General features: G+C 45.5%; 1 protein-coding gene across 3 annotated transcripts in view; it reads left to right on the top strand.

Moving 5' to 3' along the window:
• DHX32 (DEAH-box helicase 32 (putative)) overlaps positions 1-25,575 on the top strand; it is a 76,232-nt gene that overhangs the window by 47,796 nt on the left and 2,861 nt on the right. For all 3 annotated transcript variants that reach the window (XM_066601136.1, XM_066601137.1, XM_066601138.1), the window contains exons 8-10: positions 21,586-21,777; positions 23,542-23,691; positions 25,054-25,241. In XM_066601136.1, the coding sequence (XP_066457233.1) occupies positions 21,586-21,777; positions 23,542-23,691; positions 25,054-25,241 (530 nt within the window). The remainder of the gene's footprint in view (positions 1-21,585; positions 21,778-23,541; positions 23,692-25,053; positions 25,242-25,575) is intronic.

The raw sequence follows: 25,575 nt of genomic DNA, 5'->3' as shown, positions 1-25,575 counted from the left end.
TTTTCACCTTCATTCAGACATAATGGGGATCTCAAAGATCAATCATCTACCGATCAGACATGGTATTTCCTAGCCATTCTATGCTTAAAAAAAGCCTTTAATGTGTTGTGATCAGCAAGAATGCTTCTGAATCGTCCTCTCCTGTCTTCTAGCTTGTTGTTCGGGCAGTTGCTAATCAGCTGTCCCACAGCTGATCCATTAGTGGGTCAGTTGACCGCTTAATTCAGCCTACTTTAGGCAGAGGTTCCTTATTGACTAGTCTCTCTTTAAGTATTCCTGGCTTCTGCAGTGCGTTGCTGGTTATAGTGCAAAACTGTGCTTTTTAAATCAGCATTTATTTGTTTCTTGTTCTAGTCTAGCTTGTTGTTGTCCAGTTCTTGCTTCTTAGCCTTGTGGTTTTAGTCTGCTTCTTCTCTATTTAAACTATGACTAGGCAGATATATAGTTCAAATTTGCTCTGTTTGGTATTTGTTTGTTTCCCTGGGTCCTAGTCATTGTTGCTCAGGATTGGACAGTTGGGATATATGAGGGTTATTTGGAGACAGTGGTGTCAGGGACCGATTAGGGAAAGACTTAAGGCCCTTTTACATGCAACGATAATCGCTCAAAATTCGTCCAAATGTCCGAAAATGAGCGATAATCATTGCATGTAAATATATCGTGCAGTCTTTGTTTAAACAATGGATTTAAGTTCACTTAAAATCCATCTTTCACACCTCTGAAAGACTGAGCAAATACATTCCACTTGAATGTATTTCGCTCATCTTTCAATAGATTGCACAATGTTCTCCCCGCGGCATCTTTATACTAGCCGCGAGGAGAACAATGCAATCTGCGGGCAGCCGCGAGGAGAACAATGGAAGGTGGCGGCAGCTCTTTACATAGCTAGGAGTGTGATTAAACACGTGCTGGGCTCTGCAAACAACTCCTGGAGGTCCTTTTACATGCAAATGAACATGGTAAAGTGTTAATGGCCATTAACACTTTATGCAAATAGATCGCTAAATCTTTCAGTCCTTTTAAAAGATTATTCTTGCATGTAAAAGGGCCTTTAGAGAGAACTAATATTATAGTTTATGTATTGTCAGGTTGTTGTTTTTGTTCCCATAACCATATGCTCCATTACCTGTCATCCTCATCATCATCACTATTCCCTAACTGTCATCTATTAGTGAGTTCCTAGTTCCCTATTAGTATATTCATTGCTTCATATATTAGTTCATTCAACTGTCCGGCTGTTACTTAGTTTGGCTCTACTGTAAATCCTGGGGATATCTAAGTACTGGAAGACACCATTAATACCCAGGAAAGACCACCATTCTAGGTAAAATGAAGTTCTGCTTTCTGGTATCCAGGCAGTGTTACATAATGTATTAATTAGCAGCAGGATATATAACTGATATCCATTACATGACTCACTGGTTAATCCTAGTTTATAATCTGCCACGTTGCAGATGGTTTTTACTTTTTTTTTTTTTTTACCAGAGTCTTCCTGTTGAGCTGTGTCGGTAAGATAACTTGTCAAAGGTTGATTCCAGAGCTGTCACTATAGCTGAACGGCCTGTAAAAGCGGTGATTTTAGCACTTGGGAATCTCCAGATGTTCCCTTGTTATAATGCGCAGAGTGAAATTCAGTAAGGGCAGTTTTTTGGTCACGGAGCACCAGGTCTTCGAGGAACACTAAATCTAGAAATGAATATGAAAGATGAAACATCAAAGGAAATGAGTGACCATTTGCCTTTCTGCAGGAACGTCTGTAAGCTCCTGGAGCAAATATTTTACCGAGAAGAAGGAGGCCCTTGATACTTTGCATATTGGAAATTGTACCATGTTTCCCTGAAAATAAGACACTGTCTTACCTTAGTTTTTGCCCTAAAAGAGGCACAGTGTCTTATTTTCGGGGGGCGTCTTAGCAGGCGGCGGTTAGGTCCCTTTTGCTGGTCTCTGGCAGTCTTCTGTGTAGTCCTCAGCGATGAGAGAGCCTTCTCTTCCTGGTAACGGGGCTTGAATACTCCGCCTCCAGCAAGACTCCCCTGTTTTTATTAATAAAGCCAGCATACAATGTAAACGCTGGAGCGCCCTCCTCAGGCAGAACACATCAGTGCTGGCTGTGTGTCCCCAACTAAAACGCTGAGGAAGCGGCTCAAGAACCCCGAAACGCGTTTATATTGTATGCTGGATTTATTGATAAAAACCGAGGCGTTCAGCTTAACATCCCGTGTCATACCCCTTTAAGGAAGGGATTGTGCCTACAACGACTTTTTTGCTACGTTCACTTCATGTATTCGCATGTCCTCCTGGAAAGGTGTGAAGTTTCGTGGGCTGGTCGCACCCTTTCATCAAGCATTGAGCATTTCTCACTCCCATAATAGAAGAGAGAGTAACTCCTAAACCAATCCACCGTTTTATAGACTTTGAGCCCCCAGGTACATGCTCCACTGCCCCCTTTTTTCGTCATATCTTTCATTAACCCTTTCCAATCCACTGTCTGACTTCTAAAGACATTCTGATTGAAGGCTGTACAGCTCCGATGTCGGAAGACATCCAGCAGGGTATTCTTACTGTAGCTTACTGGCCGCTCTGTTGTCGGAGGCTTTTCCAGCATGCCACATACTGCAGTACTGGATCTAGCCAGCAGATGGCGCCATTGTATAATGGCAGAAAGAGAAAGTCCCCTAGGAAGCCCTGCATCCAAAATTGGATTGCAAAGGCTTAATTAAAGGGATTGTCCAGGATTCAAAAAACATGGCTGCTTTCTTCCAAAACCAGTGTCACGCCTATCCACAGGTTGTGTATGGCATTACTGCCCTGTCCAATTCACTTCAAAGGAGCTGAAATGCAATACCACACACAACCTGTAGGCAGGGGAGATGCTGTTTTTGGAAGAAAGCCGCCATATTCTCCTGATCCTGTAAAATACCATTAAAGGGAACCTGTCCCAAGCTTGGCACTAGTAAAACTAATGGCATGTAAGGAAAGCTATGCCAAAGGTGTTTATTAAGTCAGTGATGCTCACATACCGTGTAAAAGTCAGGTTTAATGTTTCCAGTACTATGTGTAAATCGCTGCTAAATGGTCAAGTAGGCAGGCCTGGACATCTCTGCTGCCCACAGTGCCCTCCAATTCCTGGCCTTCCTCTCTGATTGGATGTCTTCTTATGCATCTTCCACAGACCCGTCCACTTCCCACACAGCCACAGTACGCATACAGAGAAGAATCAGTTGAGTTTGCCCACAATAGGAATAGATGATCTTCTCATAGAATGGTAGAGTTGGAAGGGACCTCCAGGGTCATCTGGTCCAACATCCTGCTCAATGCAAGATCACTAAATCATCCCAGACAGATATTTGTCCAGCCTTTGTTTGAACACTTCCATTGAAGGAGAACTCACCACCTCCCATGGCAACCTGTTCCACTCATTGATCACCCTCACTTTCTAATATCTAATCTGTGTCTCCTCCCTTTCAGTTTCATCCCATTGCTTCTAGTCTTTCCTTGTACAAATGAGAATAGGGCTGATCTGTCTGCACTGTGACAGCCCTTCAGATATTTGTAGACAGCTATTAAGTTTCCTCTCAGCCTTCTTTTCTGCAAGCTAAACATTCCCAGATCCTTTAACCGTTCCTCATAGGACATGATTTGCAGACCGCTCCCCATCTTGGTAGCTCTTCTCTGAACTTGCTCCAGTTTATCTGTCTTTTTTAAACTGGGGTGCCCAGAACTGGATACAGTATTCCAGATGAGGTCTGACTGAGGAAGAGTAGAGGGGATAATGACCTCTCGTGATCTAGACTCTATGCTTCTCTTAATACAGAATTGTGCCTGCCTTTTTGGCTGCTGCTAGAGTTAAGCGAGCATACTCTTCCAAGCTTGATGTTCGTCTGAGTATTAGCATACTCGATGGTGCTTGCTACTCGAGCGAGCATGAGAGAGAGAAATTGCTGACTCATGTTCAGTCTATGATCTATTCGTATACCCAAGTCTTTTTCACATGTGCTGCTGCTTAGCCCAATTCCTCCCATTCTGTATGTGCTTTTTTCATTTTTCTTGCCCAGATGTAGGACTTTGCATTTCTCCTTGTTAAATACCATTCTGTTAGTCGCTGGTTACTTTTTTCAGGGCTGCCATCAAGGCAGTACAGGCAATACTATAGTCAGGGGGCTCAGGCCTATAAGCCCAAAACTGTGCCAGTATTTACCTTTCAGTTGCCAATTGTTACCCCCAATAATACTTGGGCACTGGTTAGCACCTATTAAACGAACAGACCCCATCTAATAGATAATAATGTGTGAACATACTGCAACGACTGTAGGCCATAATTTGCAGGAGAGGTGATATAACTTGAGCTTTATGATGCATAATGTTATATTACCCCACCTAAAACTTCTTCAAGCTGTGTCCATCAAAAGATGTAAGAGGAGAAGGCTCATCTGTTTCTGGAGCTTCCGTCTTCATACCTCCGCTTTGTACCATTCCTCTGTTATTCCTCATGAATGTTATGAATAAATTGACAACTGGGCATTGCCACTCTCCATGTCAAAAGGGGCATTTCCCTGTATACTCTGGTACTGGAACACTGATTGGACAATATATCAGACTGTGCAGGGACACCCCCTCCCAACTGGTAACACCCAATTGTCTATTTATTTATACATTTCTAGGAGGGACGGTACAACATAGAGGTCTGTAAAAAGGTGCTCCAAAATTTGTTTTATGAAGAATACAAAAATGTACCAAAGCAGGCATGTCAGGAGAGGGGACTGTAATACATTCTTATCGTGAATTCTGATTTTCACAGTTGATTATCCCTAATTATCCTGTGTGCACTTCTAATTACCTTTTTTGGTTATTTGCCCAGAACCTCCTCAAAATAAAACTAATAAAAAATTTGAGGTGCGGTGGACTAAAAGTTACATCAGATGTAGTTTGCCCATGTGCTAGATGTTGTATTAGACTGTATTGCCACATTTTTGCATTTTTGTACCAGCTCGCACCACAAGTATAGGGTCTAATCTCTAGGGGGCAGTATAATAGTGCTTGTCAGGAAAATGCCTAGATCTACAAATGCGCTCTCAGTAGTTGTCACTTACCCTCTCCCGCTCCTCTTCGCCGCTGATTCAAAGTGCATGCAGGGTGTGACAATGAGGACAGGAGAAAGCTCCTCCCAGAGAAAGAAGAATGCTAAATCGGTGGTCCACACTGAGGCATGATGGGAATTTAAAAGAAATCGTATTTATTCCTATTTCTTTAAAATTCTGCTTGGGCCAATTATGCAGCTCCTTATTTGCTAAGACTAGAGGAAGGTCCAGCATATGTTCTGGCTACCTGTGGCAAAAGGGATGGTGCAATCAGAGCTGGGGCCTGAAGCAGTTGCATGGTTTGCCTCTATTAACTTCACTGTAGCAGTGATGTTGTTACTGTAACTGTCCTTTAACCCCTTTAGTGGCACGCCCGGAAAATCACTGGGGCTTGCTGCACTGACCATGCAGTTAAACCCCAGAAGATTTCCGTGGACAGCTCTAGTGCTGAAATGCTGGCCAGGACACAGAGTTATTGTGCCACTGTACACGTTTGCCACTTCGAATTACCTAAGGAAAATCTCCGGGGCTTGCTGCGCTGACATGGTAATAATAAACCTGCCACTGAAGGGGTTATTTTCCCCCTGCCCTTACATCTCCTCCATCCGAAGATCTACATGTCTAATCACATTCCCCCTCAATGCCTTTACATGATACTGCTTACATACGAGGGTCGGCCTCGTTCTCCGGTAACAATGAAGTCGCCGTTGGTTGCCTTCCATCCAAAACGCATTTGACATAGAGGGAGAAATTTCTGCACCCTTTAATGTCACCACTTTGATGTTTGCTTGCATGCCCCAGGGGGCCGTGTTCAACAGATTGCTCGCTGCTCCAAGTACTACTGGAAATACCCTGAACGCTACTTTTTATGTAAAAATATCAGCATTCTCTGAGAGCGGCCATGCTGAGTTTTCAGAAAGTGGCTGGAGTAGGGAATCCTGCTAGTTTATTCCAGATTGATTTTACGGACGCTTTTACCACATTGATGGGCAAAATCTATTTTCTTTTGCATAAGGTCAGTCCTAATTGACACAGTTTTTGTAGAAAACTATTTAAAGCGACAGCGGACATTTTTTCCCCCCACTTTTTACAAGTTATTATAGAAGAGCCCAAGGGCAAAGGAAAAAGTTTCTTTTGCATATATAACATGAAAATCCAACCAGTACGTAAAGGCCTGAGTTGCTCTCTTTTTTTTTTTTTTTTTTTTTTTTTTAAACTCGTTTTATTGACAAGTAAATACCATGTCAAATAACAAAAGAAAAACATTTGCAGTACAGAGTCATGCATATAGGTTGGAGGCCAGTCGAACGTACAGCTTACAATGTATACAAAATCTGATGCATTTCGCAATGAGGGATGGAGAGAGAAAAGAAATGGAAAGGAATAAATACCAGGGAGCGATAAGAGTTTGCTGAGGGGGAGGGGTAGTGTGATGGGGTGCATAGTGGAGGGTATATGTCTGATGTTGGAGTATACTTATATACATAAATGTACATTTGCGGGTAAGTGCACCTATGGGAAGGGAGCATTATAGTATATGGCGGGGTTCTCCGGTGTGGTCCCCAGGGCGGGCGGCCAGGCCCCCCCCGATCTGGCTACAGTGCTGTCAGGCCCCTAACGTCGTCCGTGTACTGCTGCTATGGCCGTGGTAAGTGGTTGCAGAGGAAACAGGGTTAGCGATGAATCGCACCATTGGCCCCACACCCTTTGGAATTTGTCCGGGCATTTACGTGCTTTGTAGACTAGGTTGTTATAGGGTATGGTTCAGTTAGTAATTTTCCTCCACAATGCCAGGGTCGGGCCCCTCCGGTCCATCCATCTCAGCGCAATTACTTTTCTGGCTAGAAATAGAACTTCACGTAGGAATGTTGCCATTGCTCTGCGTCAAGAATACCGAATAAGCATATTTCTGGGGTGATGGGAACCGGGATGTCAAGGACCGCTGAGAGCAAGTTGGTAACCTCGCCCCAGAATATCTGGACTGTCGGGCAGTCCCAGATCATGTGCCAGAAATCGGCGTACGTGCATGTGCATCGGATACATTGTGTGGATGGGGTCCTGCCCATCTTAAGGTAAGCTAGCATTGATGGACTATATATAGTTGGGTCATTTTGTTGTTCGCCGAGGGCGAAACTAGTAAAGGTCATTCTAGGACTTCTTGAAATGTTTCTTCCGTCAGCGTTGGGATTAAGGACTTCCATTTAACTAGGGCGGGGGGGGATCTCTCGAGCCACGTTTGAAGTTGTTAAGTGGGAGTACAGTGTTGAGATGAGCCCCCGGGGACCTTGTGATCGTAGTATTCCTATTAGTGGATAATGGGATATGGTACTATTCGCGGGTGGGAACTGCGTCTGGAGCGCGTGCCGAATCTGCAGGTATTTGTAAAAATGGGTTCGGGGTATTTGATATTGGTTCTGCAGTTGCTTAAAGGATAGTAGGACATTAGAATTGTATAAATCGCCCAGACTAGCAATCCCAAACTGTTCCCATGTCTCCAAATCAATCAGTGGCAGTAGTTCCCTCAGCCCAGAATTTCTCCACAAAGGCATATCTGTAATTATATCGAAGAACCCGTTCGCCTCTCTAGCCTGACGCTAAACTCGCTGAGTTGCTCTCTAATGTAAAGTAATTTAACACTTTTCAATCCACTGTGTGACGTCTTCAGACATTCTGATTGAAGGCTGCACAGCTCCGATGTGGGAAGGCGTACGGCAGGGTATTCTTACTGTATATTACTGGCAGCTCTGTTGTCGGGGGCATCCCCAGCATGTCCCATACCGTAGTACTGGCTTAAGGAGGAAATTCTTTTCAGTCAATGTTTTGAGATGTCTATCTATCTTTTTCCTTTTTCTCATGGCCGGGCGGGATTCCACATGCGGAATCCGATTCAGTGCCCGGCCAGAGACCCCTACTCACCTGTCCAGATCTGTGTTGCGGATGTGCTGGCCGGGGCGCCGGGCACATCCACAGTATAGATTGTGCCGCACTGTCGCTCAGCTGTGGATCGTATGGTTTGCATTGACTTCAATAGAAGCCGTCCACGTAGAATCCGCGCTCAAATAGAGCATGCTGCGATTTTCCATCCGCAAACGGAAAATCGCAATTGATTTCCGCTCATGGACATGGAAAAGCAATTTTTAATAGCATGTCTATGGGCAGTATTTGCTGCGGAATCCGGAGACGGACGCCCGCTCCGGATTCCGCAATGCAAATATGCCCGTGTGCATTAAGCCTTAGGCTAGAAGCACACAGCCGTAATATGAGTGCGGCCAGCAACTCACGCAAGACGGCACATGGATACCTATCCATGTGCTGTCGGATCTACACAAACCCAGCACATTGAATGCCCTACTCTCATCCGTGGAAACAATGCAAGTCTTCAGCTTCCTTGCCGCAGCGCCGCAGAAGAAATGAAGTACTTTATCACCGGTCCTATTGAAATCAGTGGGTTGCCCATGTAATGCATGGACCTCCCGGGTCCTCCTAAGCGAGAGATTGTCCTTGTAGTCACTCTCTGCGCTGACTAAAAGGTTATAATCATGAATGGACAACCCCCTTCGAATAATACAGAATTCCCTAATTGGGTACTTAAAGGGCTTTTTCCACAACTTTAAAATTGCTTCACAAACTCTGACCTTCCTGATTGGTGCTAACCAGGACATGTGACTGCTGCAGCCAATCACTGGTCACAGCAGCAACCAGAAAGAACAGTGGTTGTGAAGCAATGTTAAGCTGTCGGAAAGCCCCTTCAAGAATGGATTTTCTAACCCCTTTAAAGAGATTGTTCCAGGATATAAAGTTATCCCCCATGCATAGGATCTGGGATAAAGTTAGGATCATTGTGGGACCAACTGCTAGGACCGCCATGACTTCAACTCCAGATTACCCCAAAGTTCTGGCAGCGAAGGCCTCACAAGCTCGCTTTTGCTCCATTCACTTCAATGGGAGTGCTGGAGATAGCTAAATACTTGAACTCCGTTATCCCTGGTGCCCTTTATTGAAGTGAATGGCGCAACGGCGTGATGTGCGGCCTCCGCTGCCAGAACCTTGGGACACACTGAGGCTGAAATCTTGGAATTGGTGGAGGTACCAGCACTAGGAACTGCACCAATATACCACTCCTCTATCTTGTGGGTAGGGAATAACTTGCTGAGATGGTATTAACTCTTTTAAAGGTAGCTTCTAAAGGCCAATTTACACGCAAAGATAATCTTTCAAAGGATCGAAAGTTTTAGCGATCTTTTTGCATGAAGTGTTAATGGCCACTGATGGCCATTAACACTTTATCATCTTCATTTAAAAGGGCCTCCAGGAGCTGTTTGCAGAGCCCAGTGTGTGATTAATCACAATCCCAGCTGCATTGTTCTCGTCGCGGGTGTCCGCAAAATACAATGTTAATACCAGCTCCCCGTGAAAATAACAGCCTGCGGTTTACTGACAGATAAAGGGGTTTGCTTTATCTCCAGTAGCTGAACGATGGATTTTAAGTTCACCTTAAAATCGTCATTCAAACGAAAAGTGCCCGATGCCCGCGTTTACATGTAACGGCTATCGCTCAAATTCAGCCATTTGAACGACTTTTTAGCGATATAATCGTTGCGTGTACATGGGCCTTTAGATGATCGTGGGTCATCCAGGCGAGCTCATTGGTCTAACGATGCAATTATTCTAATAAGTCGCTGGCTCCTAGCTTTGGACTCTCCCTTTGTGTAACATATATAGCATTTTGAGGCATAGACGCCATTGTCTGACGACTCCTTAAAGCTAGACACTTTAAAGGTTAACTAATTCTCTGGACATTGCCGCTCCGGCGCTCGGTAAATAATCCACATCCATTCTCTAGGCAAAAATATTCATTAGTAGGATATTGATCTCATCGTGCTGGAAATTCCACTCACAAAGCGATGAGGGAAAAAAAGCAATAACACGTTCTCCCCAGCTGTCACCTTCAATGCAGCAGTCTTCGACCCCACAGCGAGGTATTCTGTATACTGCCTCTAGTTCTTAAAGGGACGGTAAACTGAAAGCCTATTACGTTTAGGCTTGTTATACAAGATATATTTATTTTTACATTGTTGGATTAATCCCAGAGATTCCGCGAGCGGAAGAAAACTCGCTGCATGCTCTAATTTATCGCAGATAAGCTCCTTGGTTGCGTTCGACCCGCAGTGCATACGCAATTAACATTGCATATGGACGCGGATTTGTTTGCACGTTGGTAGGAGACCAGATACAAATGGCATGAAGAAAGCAGGAATTTGTGGGCAGACGGAGTCTGGGGAGCAACACACCATCCAGACTGTTGTCTGCAACCTCTGCTTAGTCTTCTAGGCTCTTCCTCCAGAAAAGTAGTTTTTTTTGTTTTTTTTTAAGTGGTTTATACTACTTCCAAAAAAGTAGTATGAGACCTAATGTCCACGGGCAAAATAGATTTAAGAAATCCACGCGGATGTCACGCAGGCGTGATCCACGCCCATAGGGAATCATTGCACACCCACAGGTAATTAAATACCTGCAGACGTCATTTTTCCCTGACACGCGGATCGCATGTGCAGGAAACCACCCGCAGCATGCTTCGTTTCGTGCGGTTTTCCCGCACGGAAGGCTCCCGCGGCTTTCATTGAAACCAGCTGCGTCTGTGCCACGGACAATGGGAAAGCAGGAGTTTAAAAAAAAAAACGTGCATGGTACATTCACGCGGCATGCTGCCAGCGTGCCGAGCACATCCGCCAGGCTGAGGGAAAGCAGATCCAGCCGTGACGGAGGGGAGACCCGCAGCGTCCAGAGAGGTAAGTATAATCAATTTTCTGGACTCATGCCTGCGGGAAAGGAGGGACCCGCTGCGGGATTCTGCATAGAGAACCTGTGCGGGCCCGAATTTCCCCGTGGACATGAGGCCTAAACCAGCTGAGCCTAGAGAGCAGTATCCCATTCTGGAGGCTTTCAGCTTACCTCTCACCACGACCGCACAAGAGAATATCGCCTGGGCGATAGAATGATGTTGGGCAACTTTCTAAAGTCCGTTCCTGCTTGCGTTTGGTTTTCCGTGCCGATGGTATGCTGTCCATATGCGTACATCCATGCGAAAAACCACGTATATGCGACCATACGCAATACGTTTCCACGATCATCCGACCCACTCGTGTGAGCCCAGCTACGCACTGAGAACTGGCTTTATACTTCCCTTGTACATCCTTACAGTTTCTATATCCATTTCTGTATTGCACAACTGTCAGTCCAGGATAAACTGAATGAGTTTTTGCACTGGGCGCCGCCATCTTGATGCTCCTCTTCCAACCCTGCTTTTGGATGAAGCCCAGCCGGCTCAATCCAAGTATGCTCTGTGGGGTGTGCTCCAGTAATGATGAACTGCTAGAGAACATGCTCAACAGATGCTCTGCTGCTGGCATTGATGAACAGCCAGAGCATGTGTTCTGCACTCTGAGCATACTCGAAATATAACATGGAGTACTCCTTCAGTCGACTGAAATCTCTCTTCCCAAATCATTAATCATTCTTGGCAGATGGATTTTTTTTCATGGACTGACTGACTTAAAGGGGTTGTCTCACGCCGAAACGTTTTTTTTTTTATTCAATAGGCCCCCCGTTCGGCGCGAGACAAACCCAAGGGATGGGTTAAAAAAAAAAGTTTATTACTTACCCGAATCCCCGTGCTGCGGCGACTTCTTTCTTCCTTTACCAAGATGGCCACCGGGATCTTCACCCACGATGCGGGTCTTCTCCCATGGTGCACCGTGGGCTCTGTGCGGTCCATTGCCGATTCCAGCCTCCTGATTGGCTGGAATCGGCACACGTGACGGGGCGGAGCTACGAGGACCAGCTCTCCGGCACGAGCGGCCCCATTCACCAGGGAGAAGACCGGACTGCGCAAGCGCGTCTAAAAACGCCAGAAGACAGCGAATTTAGACGGATCCATGGCGACGGGGACGCTAGCAACGGAGCAGGTAAGTGAATAACTTCTGTATGGCTCATAATTAATGCACAATGTACATTACAAAGTGCATTAATATGGCCATACAGAAGTGTATAACCCCACTTGATTTCACGAGACAACCCCTTTAAGGTGTTTTACACAGTACGACTGTTGCCCTTGTATCTTACATGGGACAAATAGGGTCAAGTTAATGGAGACGGAGCGGGCCGGGGGTCGTTCCGGCCCACCAACCTAATTCACTGGGAAAAGGCGGTTGCTCATTAATTGAAGGACCACGGTCTACACTGAGCGCGCAGCCGCTGAGATGCAATGGAACGACTAGCGGCAACTGAGATCAGTGCCATATCGCTGGTGTATATACACGGGCGGAAAGTCATTAGAAGTCACTCATTTAAGCGACTATTCCGGCGACTATTGGCTCATTTAAAGGTAATAATAATAATCTTTATTCGTATAGCGCCAACATATTCCGCAGCGCTTACATAGACAGGGGGATACAGAAAGACAAAATACAAACATTACAGAACCACGGTTACATAGTAATCAATTGATGGAAACAATAGGGGTGAGGGTCCTGCTCCAACGAGCTAACATACTACGAATAGTGGGGTGATACAGAAGGTAAAGGGGCTGGAGATGTGCACGGTATGGCGGGGTGGAGAGTGAGGGATGCTATACACATAGACAATGGTCAGATATTTAGCTGTGTGACGGCAGAATCGGTATGACCGCAGGAGCGGTTTATGATGGCTAGCAGGGATTGCAGTCAGTAGGTCAGGGAGCATGTTATCAGGCAGAGTACAGAGGCGTTTGTTTAGGGAATGCCGTATGTCTCCCTGAAGAGGTGCGTTTTTAGAGCACGCCTGAAGTTCTGCGAGTCCTGGATTGCTCGGGTAGCCTTTGGTAGTGCATTCCAGAGGACCGGTGCTGCTCTGGAGAAGTCTTGGAGGCAGGAATGAGACGTTTAAATTAAAGGGGCGCTCAGTCTGGTTTCGATAGCAGAGCGGAGAGCCCGGGCTGGGTGATGGATTGAGATGAGGGAGGCGATATAGGGGGGCGCTGCACTGTGGAGGGCTTTGTGGATGGATGTAGCGAGTTTAACCCTTTCCAATCCACTGTCTGACATCTAAAGACATTATGATTTAAGGCTGTACAGCTCCGATGTTTGAAGACGTCTGACGGGGTTCTCTTACTGTATATTGCCAGCCTCTCTGTTGTCGGAGCCTATCCAATGTGTCACCTCCTGCAGTACTAGCTTTAGCCAGCAGATAGCACCGCTTTATAACAGCAGAAAAAGAGTAAGCCCCCTAGGAAAACCAGAATACAAATTGGATTGGGAAGGGTTAAATTGAATTCTGTATTTAACAGGCAGCCAGTGCAGTGACCGGCACAGGGCAGAGGCGTCCGAGTAGCGGCTGGACAGGAAGATGAGCCTGGCTGCCGCATTCAGGATGGATTGGAGAGGGTAGAGTCTGGTGCAGGGGAGGCCGATCAACGAGTTGCAATAATCGAGCCGGGAGTGGATGAGGGCAACAGTAAGCGTTTTTAACGTGTCCACAGTGAGAAAAGAGCGGATTCTTGCACCTTTACTTATATCAGGGTTCCTGTTGTAAACAAAGTCAAAAGACCTAAATCCCTTTTATATGGGCCGACGATCAGCTTAATGAATGTTAATTCCCGACCACTGTATAATTTTTCCCGAGATCAGATGACAAATAAGCAGGCACTCGTTAGTCAGACCTTTTATGTGGGCATGAAAATCCTCGTTTGCCAGCAGCACATTCTCTTGTGTAAACGGGTAATGTGCTGCCGACAAGCATTGGAAGCGGTGAACGATATCTGCCTGTCCCTTCTTCCAGGCATTTCACATCCTGTGTGATGTCCGGTCCTATCGGTGCTCATACAGGCAATTTGTCTGTCCATCTAAATGGCCCTTATTGACTTCTATGGGAGAGTGATGGGAGCATGCTGTATAATGAGGGAGGAGGGAGAAGGCGCTGATCAGTTTCCACCACCTGTTGTCAGTAGTGGGATCCGGTATATGCCTCCAGTTTTATAACCGAGTTGTTACAGTTCATTGTAGGCATGCCCCCGGGATAATGAGATCACTTACTGACTCTGTTCCCCAGGGGGTGGGCACCTACGGATCAGCCGCTGCTGTAGGAGAGTCACAGTGGAGAGGAAAGCCAATATGGAGCTGTGCTAGTCAAGTCTAAGCTAGCAAGCCCCCTCATTGGTCCTACGCTTAGTAGCCCCTCTCCAGGCTGTGCTGATCATATGACACACTGGCAGCCTGGAGATGTCAGGACGTACTCAGCAGAGCAGCGGTGAGCTACCCAGTACCGTTGTTAGCTCCGCCCCCTACTCTCTACCGGGCTGCAGCTAGGGCAGCGCCCAGTGCCCGGCAGCAGTACTGAGAGCGAGTCTGTGCGTTAATGAGCGGACGGCCCAGTGCAGAGAGGTCAGCCTGCCTCCTGTGTGTCAGGTGTGTATTTATTAATTACTTGAGCCCTAAGGGTATGTTCACATGTACGAATTCCGTCTTTTAAAAAACTGGCAAAATCTGTGGCTTTCTGCCACGTTTTTATTTTGCCGTAAATTTGCACATGCATATAACTTTGCCAATGGGCAAAATCCATGTGCGGAATTCCCATGCGTTTCGTTAGGGATTCTTGTGTCTATTTATCACCCATTTTCACATGGTTTAACAGCCCGTTTCTCATTCACTGTGGGACGTATTCTGCGGACGTTTACGCATCAGAAAGACGCGACGGATGATTAGGAACATTGTTCGCGCTTTCTCATAGCGCCGATTGTTGGTAGTAGAAGAGGCTGTGGATGGCGTATGAAGATAGATTCCCTTCCATGTGTAAGAATATGTGTCGCCCAGAGATACAAGGTTTCTCCAGGAGTCTAATATCCGGATCCCATTGACTTTTTGCGCATCGTTCTTGTTTACTGTGCTGAATGTGAGTAGAAATCTCTGCTCTAAAATCCGTTTTGTTTTTTTTTTAAACTTGACTACCGGGTACATCAAAGCCCAGTTTAAAGCTTTTCGTCTTCGTGACACCTATCTAGTACTTTATGGTGCTAATGCTTGCATGCTGTCATCTCCTAACCGGCAGTAAAGAGAATTCTAGGATGCAGAATGACTTCTATGACCATGGATATGAATGGGTGGCCCCCTCGGATATCAGACAGTGAGATGGCACAGCTGTGAAGCAAACCCACAATTAAAAAATGGGCAGATTACAGTGGATCCACCATGATTGTGACGTACAAGGATGTCCTGGACTGCCTACGAAGAAATTTGTACTTCGTGGACACCGATCCGTGTCCCTATAATGTTAAAGGGATTGTGCCAGGATTAAAGGTCATCTCTTATCCACAGGACAGGTGACAGCTACCTGATCAGTGAGGATCTGACCAATGGGATGACGGGAGCAGGAGGGACGTCCACCGGTATGAATGGAGCATGCGCAGTGTGGCTCTGTTCATTTTAGTGGTACCAAGTTCAAGCACTCGGCTATCTCTGGTGGTCCCTTTGAAATGTATAGGCAGGTAGTGTGCATGCTCAACCGCTTCTCCATTCATTCACGTACCCCCTTTCCCATGATCGGTGGAATTGCCAGCAGTTGGACCCCCAATGATGAGATAAATATCCCTTATCATGTAGATGGGGGATAACTTTTAAACTTGACAGAACCCCTTTTAAAGAGATTAATCAAGGAGAGGAAATGCTCACCTGGTCCAGAATTGCCAGAACCACCATTTACGGCCCAGTTTTTACACTACAGGACAACCCTTTTTTGTTACCTATGATGTCATTACAGGAAGCTGGCTGTTCGTCTCTAAGTAACACAAACCAGCCCCCTCCTATGTATCAGCCCTGACACAGAAGGGGGCTGGTTTACTTATTAAAATAAGCCAAACAGTTGGTCTCTGCGATGACATCACGACGGACACGGAACTGGCTAAGTGCCAAACAGCCAACCCCCCTGCGATGAAGTCATGGGCAACTGAAGGGTCATCCTATGTGACACGATGTCTACTCCTGGCTGGAGGAGGAGGTTGTGACACTACTGGACCTGGTACGTATTTCCCAGCACCGCTGTACAACCCTTTTTAAGGGCCATAGCAGTAAACTGCTTCTCTGTTTGCCGAGACAATGTCCTAGCTCTCTAGCGCGTACCTGCAGCCATCACTAGGTACAGCTCACTACGTACAGATGTTCGCCATACAAGATGTGTAAATCTATAGGCATTTAGCTCCCCCTACTGGTGGCTATATGAGGTCAGAATTATTGAATTTATCATGTCTGGCAAACAGCGCCACCTATAATAAAAATGTCTGCTGGCTCAGAAATTGAGTTGACAGGCTTTGTTGAGTGACTTTTACTTTCCTAGAACTGACTGCAGCATGACTGCCCCCTAGGGACAGGAATATGGAGCTGAGTGTTTAACTGAATTTTCACATCAAGCTGGATATAGTAAAACCGCTTCTTTTAATAATGTCACTGCAGTTATAGCCGTGAAGCTAAATCCTATTCATGGTTTCTATTGATGCATTTTCCAAATAAAGCCCCGCGCCGCGTTCTGAGGATTAATTGAGGTTATAGTTTTGTTGGCGAAAAAAATCACTAAATGTCCTATAAGTCCGATTGTAGCGCAGTTAATTCCAAGTTTGTAATTGAAATGAACAAAGCCAGCAAACTTGTTACCCTGTTCAGGTTCAGTGAACCGTCCTGAAAATTGATTGGACATGATAGAGCTCAAGGACCTCGCATGACCTTCATTACCAGTGCTCTTACATTAACACCTTCTTTACCAGCGGGTAGTGACGGCTACCGGGAATAAATATATTTGCGGGTTCTAGTAGAGCTATTTGGGACTACATACAAGGCAGTGGGATGTAGGCAGTCAAGTGCGAGTAGTTAGTAATGCCTTATGCGAGTACCTGCCCGCTCGTCTCGAAAGATTCCGGCGGGGGAGAGCCGTGAGTTGCAGGGGGGAGAGAGTGAAAGAGAGATCCCCGTTTCTCCCCGCTCTTCCCGGCCGCCCCCTGCCGGCACCCGAATCGAGTAGTTTGCCTTAGCGTGCACGCTCGCTCATCTCTAGTATGGATGTATCTTTTCATATACTTAAAGCTACACACGGATGAGCTCGATATCACGCCGATGCGAGGCGTCTTTTCTGTGAAGTAGCGATCCTCCGCCGCGGCTTTTAGCAGCGTTAGAGAATCAGCAAATGTTTCCCATTGTTTTCAATGGGAAATCTCGCATCGCACTTGCGTGTGCTTCACACGTCGTGCGATGTGTTTTACTGTCCCATTGAAAGCAATGGGCGATGCGTTCCGAGGAACGCAAAAAGATAGCACATGCCACAATTTTTTTCGCTGCTGGAAAACATCGCTCCTGTATATGACTCCATTCAAAAGAATGGGGTTCATACTTTCCCGAGATTCTCAGCCATGTGAAACCAGGCTAACCTTTCCATTTTTTGTGATCCAATGCCCACGGCCAGTTGGATTCCGCCTGCGAAATATCGCAGAGGAATCAGACCCAGCGCCCCCCAGAGACCCTATACTCCCATCTCCAGATCCGCCGCAAGTGTCTCGCCCGGCAAGCCGGTGTGCATGCACGGTGCAGCGTAGGACGCGCCGGCGGTGATGCGGATTCTCACGGTACTTCCACTCTGCTCACAGCAGAAGTATCGCGGGACGAATGTCTTCCATTGACTGCAATGGAAGCCATCCACACGATTTTTTTTTTCCCGCGGGCGGAAAGTCGCAATTGGTTTCCGCTCGTGGGCATGAGAGAATTGTTTACCACAGCAGGTCTATGGACGGACAATGCTGCAGAATTTGCGGCGGATGTCTAACCGCAAATTTTGCAGCAATCAGCGATAATCCGTCCATGGGCATTCGGCCTAAAGGAAAAAGAGTTGAACTACAAAACTTTATTAAAAAAACAAATCTTCTACAGTGAAAAACAGATACGCTTTTCATATCAAAAATGGATCAAAGTGTATTAAAACGAATACCGCACATATGACTTAAAAACGTATGCTTAAAATGCATACGTTTTACACCTTTTTTTTTCATGTACGTATCTTTCATATGTGAAATGTACGTAAAAGTGCCGGTGTTGTCGTCCCTAAAATGTACCTTAAACTCAGTTTTTTGCTATCAAGCACAGTGCCGTATTACAGTTCTATAAACTCTGAGAAGTCTATGGGTCCACACTCTGTTCTGAAGTATTGCTTCTAGGGGAGAATACCGCTATAATACCACACTGTACAAAGGCACCATATAGCAGCACATGGAGCACCTGCTGCATCCAATACTTTAGAATCTGGTAGCTGTTGGTTTCCCATGGATGTGTTGGTAGTATATGTGGTTTGTATGGGCATAGATGCAGCAGCAGGGCTGGACCAATGTTGGTGGAGGTCCTCTGGCCAAAGATTTTGGTAGCAGGCCCTATTCCCGGTATATTATATGGATAGTGTATGCTGGGAATACGCATTAGTTGCCAACCCCACTGATATCAACAAGACCATGTAATGCAACAGGTATGGAACCACCCTGTCACTGACTGGTTTGGGGCTACTTCTGAGGACTGCTCTAAGGGTTATCCTGGTTTTTACCCTTTAATACCTTTTTAATGTATCTGGTCTTCGCTGCAGGGAAACCCCCATGTTGTTTCCCTATGAGTAGTCTCGGTGCTGTGACAGCTGACCCAGGTGGGGGAAAAGCCATCAGAGCATGGTACCAAAAGGATGTAGTCTGTATAACAGGCCAAGGTTGGGACAGGCAGACTTTCTGCAATACAGTAAATCAGGCTAGAGGTCAGGGCAGGTGGCAGTCGGGCAAGATGTAGTCAAAAAACAGACAGGGGTCGGGCCAGGCAGAGTTCTTGAAAACTAGGTGCAAGGGTCAAAATCAAGTAGTAAGCAGAACACTCAAGCACCGACCAGTGAGAGAGCCGGGATAGGATGGAGACGGAAACTGGGTGCGCACTGGCTCTTCTAAGAGATGGGCTAAGCAAAAAGCCGGAAGGATAGTGCCGTGTTTGCGCAAAGAACCTAGAGGACACAAATCGCCTGGAGGGAGGGCAGCTGTCGGTGGCCATAATGATAATGTAATTGTCAGGGTTCGAACCTGCAACCTCCTGACCTCCGAGCAGTAGCCCTACCTATTGGGCTGTTCAGGGTGCTGGATAGCTCCCCTGAGTCCTTAGTTATATGACCGTGCTCTTTTGTATTTTAACTAAGGTCTGCTTTATCCTGTGCCTTGTTATACTTCCAAATTTACGATGGCGCACAGACCTGGACCTCAGGCGAGGGGAAAATGCAATAACCTTTCTGAATAGACTAAATAACGATTACTATATCACTTCGCTGTAGACTTGTTCTTTTGTGCCATTTTATGTCCTCGTTGCAGCACTGAAGTCCACGCTGCGTCCTCTATAAGAGCCGCAGTTACTCATTTCATGGCTGGCTGCTGAGTGTCTTCGATGTGGCGCGTTCTTTCTGCTTCACCGCTTTAACATTTATAGGGTCTCGCCACCACTTGCATTAAACCTTCCACGCCAACTAATAAATATTTACGCTTACTAGAAAGTCTTTGAGTTACATACTCTGATACTGTACAGCATCTCTCCACGGATGCGGAGGTACTACAGTATCCGTGTAGATGCGGAGGTGAGTCTTCTGGTGATTTGATACTGCTGTTAGGAAACTCGCTAATAATCTGGTGGTAAAGAAGCTTCTTCCTTTGAAGTCCTAAAAGTGTTGTATGTTGAAAGTTAGAGATAAGAATAATTGCGTCCTGGGTTGTAGTTGTCTAAAGCCCCATGTGCACACAACGATTATCGCTCAAAATTCACTCAAATGATGTCTTTTGAGCGATAATCGTTGACTGTACAACGCTACCATCATTTGCTTTTCATTCGAAGGATGATTTTTAGTTGAGTTTAAAATCCATAGTTTGTCCGGAAAGCTGATAGCGGGCATCGCACGCTGTGATTCTCCACGGGAGCGCTGATAACATTGTATTCAGATACAGTCTCACCTCAAAACAAAAGGGCTGTATGAAAATAACAGACCACCTGCTGTTTTCTGCATACAGCTTAGGGAGGCTCATTTACATGCAAATGAAGCTAATAAGCTGCTAATGGGCATTAGTGCCCATTAGCAGCTTATTCAAAATGATCGCTCAAACTGTCATTCTCCCTATCTTTTGAACGAATTGTGAGTGATCATCTTTGCATGTAAATGGGGCTTAAGAGTAATGACGTCTTGACTAGTAGGGTCCAAGAGCAATTGCTTTCTGGGGGTTATAGCTAAGAACAATGGGGTCATGGCTGGTAAGGTCTGTGAACAATAGATTCAGCAGTAGGGCTGGACCAATGTTGGTGGAGGTCCTCTGGCCAAAGATTTTGGTAGCAGGCCCTATTACCAGTATATTATATGGATAGTGTATGCTGGGAATATGCATTAGTTGGCCAATCCCACTGATATCAACAAGATCATGTAATGCAACAGGTGTGAAACCACCATGTCACTGACTGGTTTTGGGCTACTTCTGAGGGCTGCTCTATGACTTCCTGAGGGCTATAGCTTAGAACAATGGTGTCCTGGCTAGTAGAGTCCAAGAACAAATCCGCTCTGGGGAATGGAGTCTGAGAGTAAATGCACCCCGGCTAGTGGGCCATATGCACAATGTCACTCTTGTTAGTAGGGTCTATGCACAATGGCCCTAGCTTGTAAGGTCTAAGAACAATGCTGCCCTGTGTAGTAGGGTCTGAAAGCAATGATATGCTTGGTAGTAGGATCTGAGAACAGTAGTTTCCTGGGTAGTAGAATGTAAGAACAATCATTTCCTAGGAAATGGGGTCTTAGAACAATGACACCCTTATAAATAGGGTGTATGCACCATGGTGCCCTGGCTAGTAGTGTCCAAGAGCAATGGTGTTCTTACTAGTGGGGCCTATACACAATGACACGCTGGTCATTGGGGTCTATGCACAATGGTGCCCTGGGTAGTAGGACCAGAGAACAATAGCATCCTGGCTATTGGGGTCCATTACAATGATTCCTTTGTAGCATTGTCACAGTAGTATCCTTTAGAATTGAGCACATGAATATATTGGGTCTTGGTGCATTCCAAATTGCAAAATAAAGTGGTTATTGGATCCTTTTAAACCTAGCGCCATAAAGCTTTACTGCTTGGGGTTCTACAAGCATGCCATCTTAATGCTACATTCTGAGGATCCTAAGGCTTTTAGTGCCACATTAGCCTCTTATGGCTTTGGGTTCCACATAGTAATGCCATCCTACGGTTTGTCCCAGATCATTTAATATATCATGTGTCAATTTGCCTTTTTGTATCCGTCTTGCATTATTTCGCTTCAGAGGATCTGCGGGAATGTAATGTGTCGCCGCTCTGCTGTCCCCTTCATTATATCCGACTCGCAGAGCCTCAAGGGTAAGGTATAAGCTGAAGTATGCCGCCACAAGATAATCCACTACTAGACTGTTTTCTTCCCTCTAGACCCTGAAAGTCTCATGCAAGCCTTAGAAGATCTGGATTACCTGGCAGCTCTTGACAATGACGGAAATCTTTCCGAATTTGGAATAATCATGTCTGAATTTCCGCTGGATCCGCAGCTGTCAAAATCTATTTTAGCTGCCTGCGAGTTTGATTGTGTGGATGAAATGCTCACGCTGACTGCCATGGTGACAGGTATTGTATATGTAAAACAATGGGCGCCACGATAAATGGGGGGGGGCTTCCCGGTCTGGGGGTCAGAGAGCAGGGTGTCTAATCCCATGCCTCAGCCTGTCAGGGAATGAGCAGAATACAACCCCTAATAGCAGTTATATTTTCATGCAAATGAAAGGTGTATTACCGCTAAATGCAAAACAATTGAGGTTTCAACAGGAAAGATGATAGCGATACGGTAATTTAAATACTTTAGTGGAATGGAAAATATTAGGTACGGGAAATCTCTCAGAGCAAAATGTTTATTTAAATGTGATTGCATTGTCCTGACGCTCCAGTCTGCTGCTGCAAAATATTCCCAGGAGTCAAGAGAATTGATTGTATAGCTGTATACATGGCTGTGGCTTCGGCGTAGATATAAATCAGGAAAGAACTTGCATTTACGCCATAGAAATGAAGCAAAATTGTGAGGTTTCAATTACATCACATTCACACATTAAGGGGTTTTTAGTCATGTTATGTATTCGAAATCGGAGACCCCAAGAAAGTAGATGGTCCATGGACAGACCAAATCAATTGCAAAGTACCAGTTATCAAAAGGAACTCGCAGAAAACGGTTACTGGTCCTACAGATGTAGTCAAGATAACATACAGACAATCATTACAATAAATGAAGGAGCACATATAGAGGCAGAAACAAATACAGATACCATTCCTAATAATCCCTAGTGTGACCCTAAATCACAGAGGAACCGCTCTGAAAAGGGCGACCCTAAATCACAGAGAAACCGCTCTGAAAAGGGCGATCCTGATCTCCAATCTACCTACTCTTGACAAACCCTGTGAGTTAAGGGCAAAAAGAAGGGGTAGTTAGAAATAAAAAAAAAAGGGGGAAAAGAACAGACAAAAGCATGCAAGTACATAAAATGACTAGACACTCGCAAATGGCACATCAGAAATAACAGTAAGTGAATGTACAAAAAAATTCCTGGAACCTGCAAACAACACCAATTTACCAGCTGAGGTTTTAATGTGCTGGAAAGACCCCAAATAATAGTGGAAATTGGATCACTGAGCAGTTGAAAAACCTCATCTGGTCAGATGAACCCAGGATTCAGTTGTACCATTGGGATGGGAGGTCAGAATTTGGCGCAAACAGGATAAATTGATGACCCCTTCCTGGTCAGAACATGTCAACACCTCCACCTAATTTGTGACAATTACATGAAGCTTCCTGTCCGCAGGGGCCGATATTCCTGCAGAATAATTTAATCACCTAGTTGAATCCATGCCACCAAAGATTGCTTCTGTCTGCTTCAAACATCGAGTACTGGAGTAGCGCTTCAATATATTCAGTCTTTTTTTTTTCCACCTGACTCCCTTCACTCTGTCCTGGTCTGTACAGTAAAGCTTTAATGAGCTACAGCAAACAGGAAGTGCCAGCCTATTGTGTCTCTAGTGGCCAGTATACAGAACTGCATTATTTAAAGATTATTTCTCACAGCAATTAAAATTCTAGTCATTTACTGGTGATGCTTTGGGATAGACTTACTAATTCTGTCTAATGCAGTGTAAACTTTAGACCGGAGTCTACAGATGCCCCAGATTTATCACAGTGGCTCTTACTGAATGATGAATTTGGTTCATTTTAGAACACTTTTACATTTGTCTAGTCTTAATTCCTCAATCTTGTTGATGATTTGCAGACTGTACATAGTCACCACTTCACAGGACTCTGACATGTGGGTATATAGAAATATAATATATTTATTTCCTTTTTCTAAGCACCAAACTGTTTCCTGGATTCAGCCAACGAAGCTGATGTCAACAAGGAAAGCCAACGAAGAAAGTTTTTGCACCCTGCAGGCGATCACTTCACTCTTATAAACCTCTACAGAGAATATGAACAGATGAAGATCGGCAATGCCAGTCAGTGTGAGTGCCATACATGATCACCATGACTTCTTGGTACGATAGGTGGGGAACCTTCATCAGTTCAACCAGATATCAGGATAGGCTATCAATATCTGGTTGTTGAGGGTCCAACCACCAATCAGCTGATTGAAGGGACCGTGGTCATTGTCTGAGCGCTGTGGCCCTTTAACTCAGAATGGGTATTTGAATATACATTTTCACAACCAGCCTCTCCCTTTAAGGGCTCTTGCACACTGGCGATAGATTAACGTGCGATGTAAGGGTGAGTGAAAACACATGATTTTGCGATGTGTGCACGTAAACTAGGTTTCGATAAAAAAATCTGCTATTTTGCCCATTGTTTTGAATGGGGCTAGCGCCAGCAGCGTCTGCCCTATTGAAATCAATGGGTGAAGATCGCGAAACGGCCTAGGAATCCCCCATAGCAAGGAGAAAGGAGGGTGGAGCTACAGGGGATCTCCTACATATCTCCCCATATTTCGAGAGATAGGGGGTGGGGCTAGAGGGCTTTCCTTAGAGTGAGGGGGCGGGGCTAAAGGGTTTTCATAGTGATTCTTATCTAGCCAAGAGGGGGCATGGCTAGAGGGCGGAGAAGAATCACTATAGGAACATCTAGCCTCGTCCCCTCACTCTTAGGGGGCGGGGCTAGAGGGCTTTCCCTATCTCTCCAAATATGGGGAGATATGTAGGAGATCCCCTCTCTCCTCGCTATGGGGGATTCCACAGCTGTTTCATGATCTTCCATTGATTTCAATGGGGCTGGCGCTGGCTCCATTGAAAACAATGGGCAATATTGCAATTTTTTTTTTAATCGCAACTTTGCTTGAGTGAACACATCGCAAATAAGAATGAAACCATTGAAAAGCATTGATTTCATAATCACGTGCACTCACTCTCGCATCGCACAAAAATCTATTGCCAGTGTGGAAGAGCCCTAAGGCGGTTTTTCAGGAACTTTACTATAGGTCACCTATCCTCGGGTCTGCTGTCAGTGTGGATAGCATGGGAAGCAGATAGTGCTGTCTGCATTGCAGTGGCCTGGTTTGGTACTGCAGCTGCTACTCCCATTAAATTCAGTAAGAGCTGTACCTGTAGTACCAAACTGGCTAACTGCACTATTGACATCGCTATCTGCTTTCAGCACTGATAGCAGGCCCAGGGATTCCGAGTGGCAGGCCCCAACTGATCCACTATCGATGACCTATCCTGAGCATAGATCATCAATAGTAAAAGTCCTGGAGAACCCCTTTAAGGTTTCACACATCTGGAGATGTTGGTTGAGTAGATTATAGAGGATATTTGCATCAGGACAGTCCTTGTAATGTCCACCGTGTCTTAGTCAGTTGCCTTTTACTTAAACAGATGACATTGAGAGATGGTGCCAGGATCACCTGCTGAACTACACCGCACTGGAGATGGCGTGCGTCATACGATCAGAGCTCCTGGATATCATGAAGAGAATTGAGCTTCCGGTTTCTGAACCAGCTTTTGGCTCTGATGAAAATGTCATGAACATAAAGAAGTCTCTGCTGTCTGGATACTTCATGCAGGTAAGCAAATATTGCCTGCCAGGCCAAGTGTAATTGTAAGTAGAGATGGAATAGTGTCTCTCCACCCGGGTAATGTCCATTCGAGAGCAATCAAATTAGTAAGTGATGGCTGAAGGTTACAGCCCTCCCCCCGGATCAGCTCACTAGTTGAGGTTGCTACCCTAAGGAAGGGAATTGTCCTAGTTGGACAATCAGTGAACAATAATGGAACCATGTGCTGTCAAACAACCCACTGTCGGAAAATACAGCCGGCTGCCTTAAGCCTAATTGTGTTCACAAAGGCCACGGGGACTGTATTTCTTTATAGGACTGTGAAAGTTTAAGAACATTTGGT

The sequence above is a fragment of the Eleutherodactylus coqui genome, chromosome 4 (assembly GCF_035609145.1).
Source record: "Eleutherodactylus coqui strain aEleCoq1 chromosome 4, aEleCoq1.hap1, whole genome shotgun sequence".
Lineage (NCBI taxonomy): Eukaryota > Metazoa > Chordata > Amphibia > Anura > Eleutherodactylidae > Eleutherodactylus > Eleutherodactylus coqui.
This window is presented reverse-complemented; position numbering and strand designations above follow the sequence as displayed.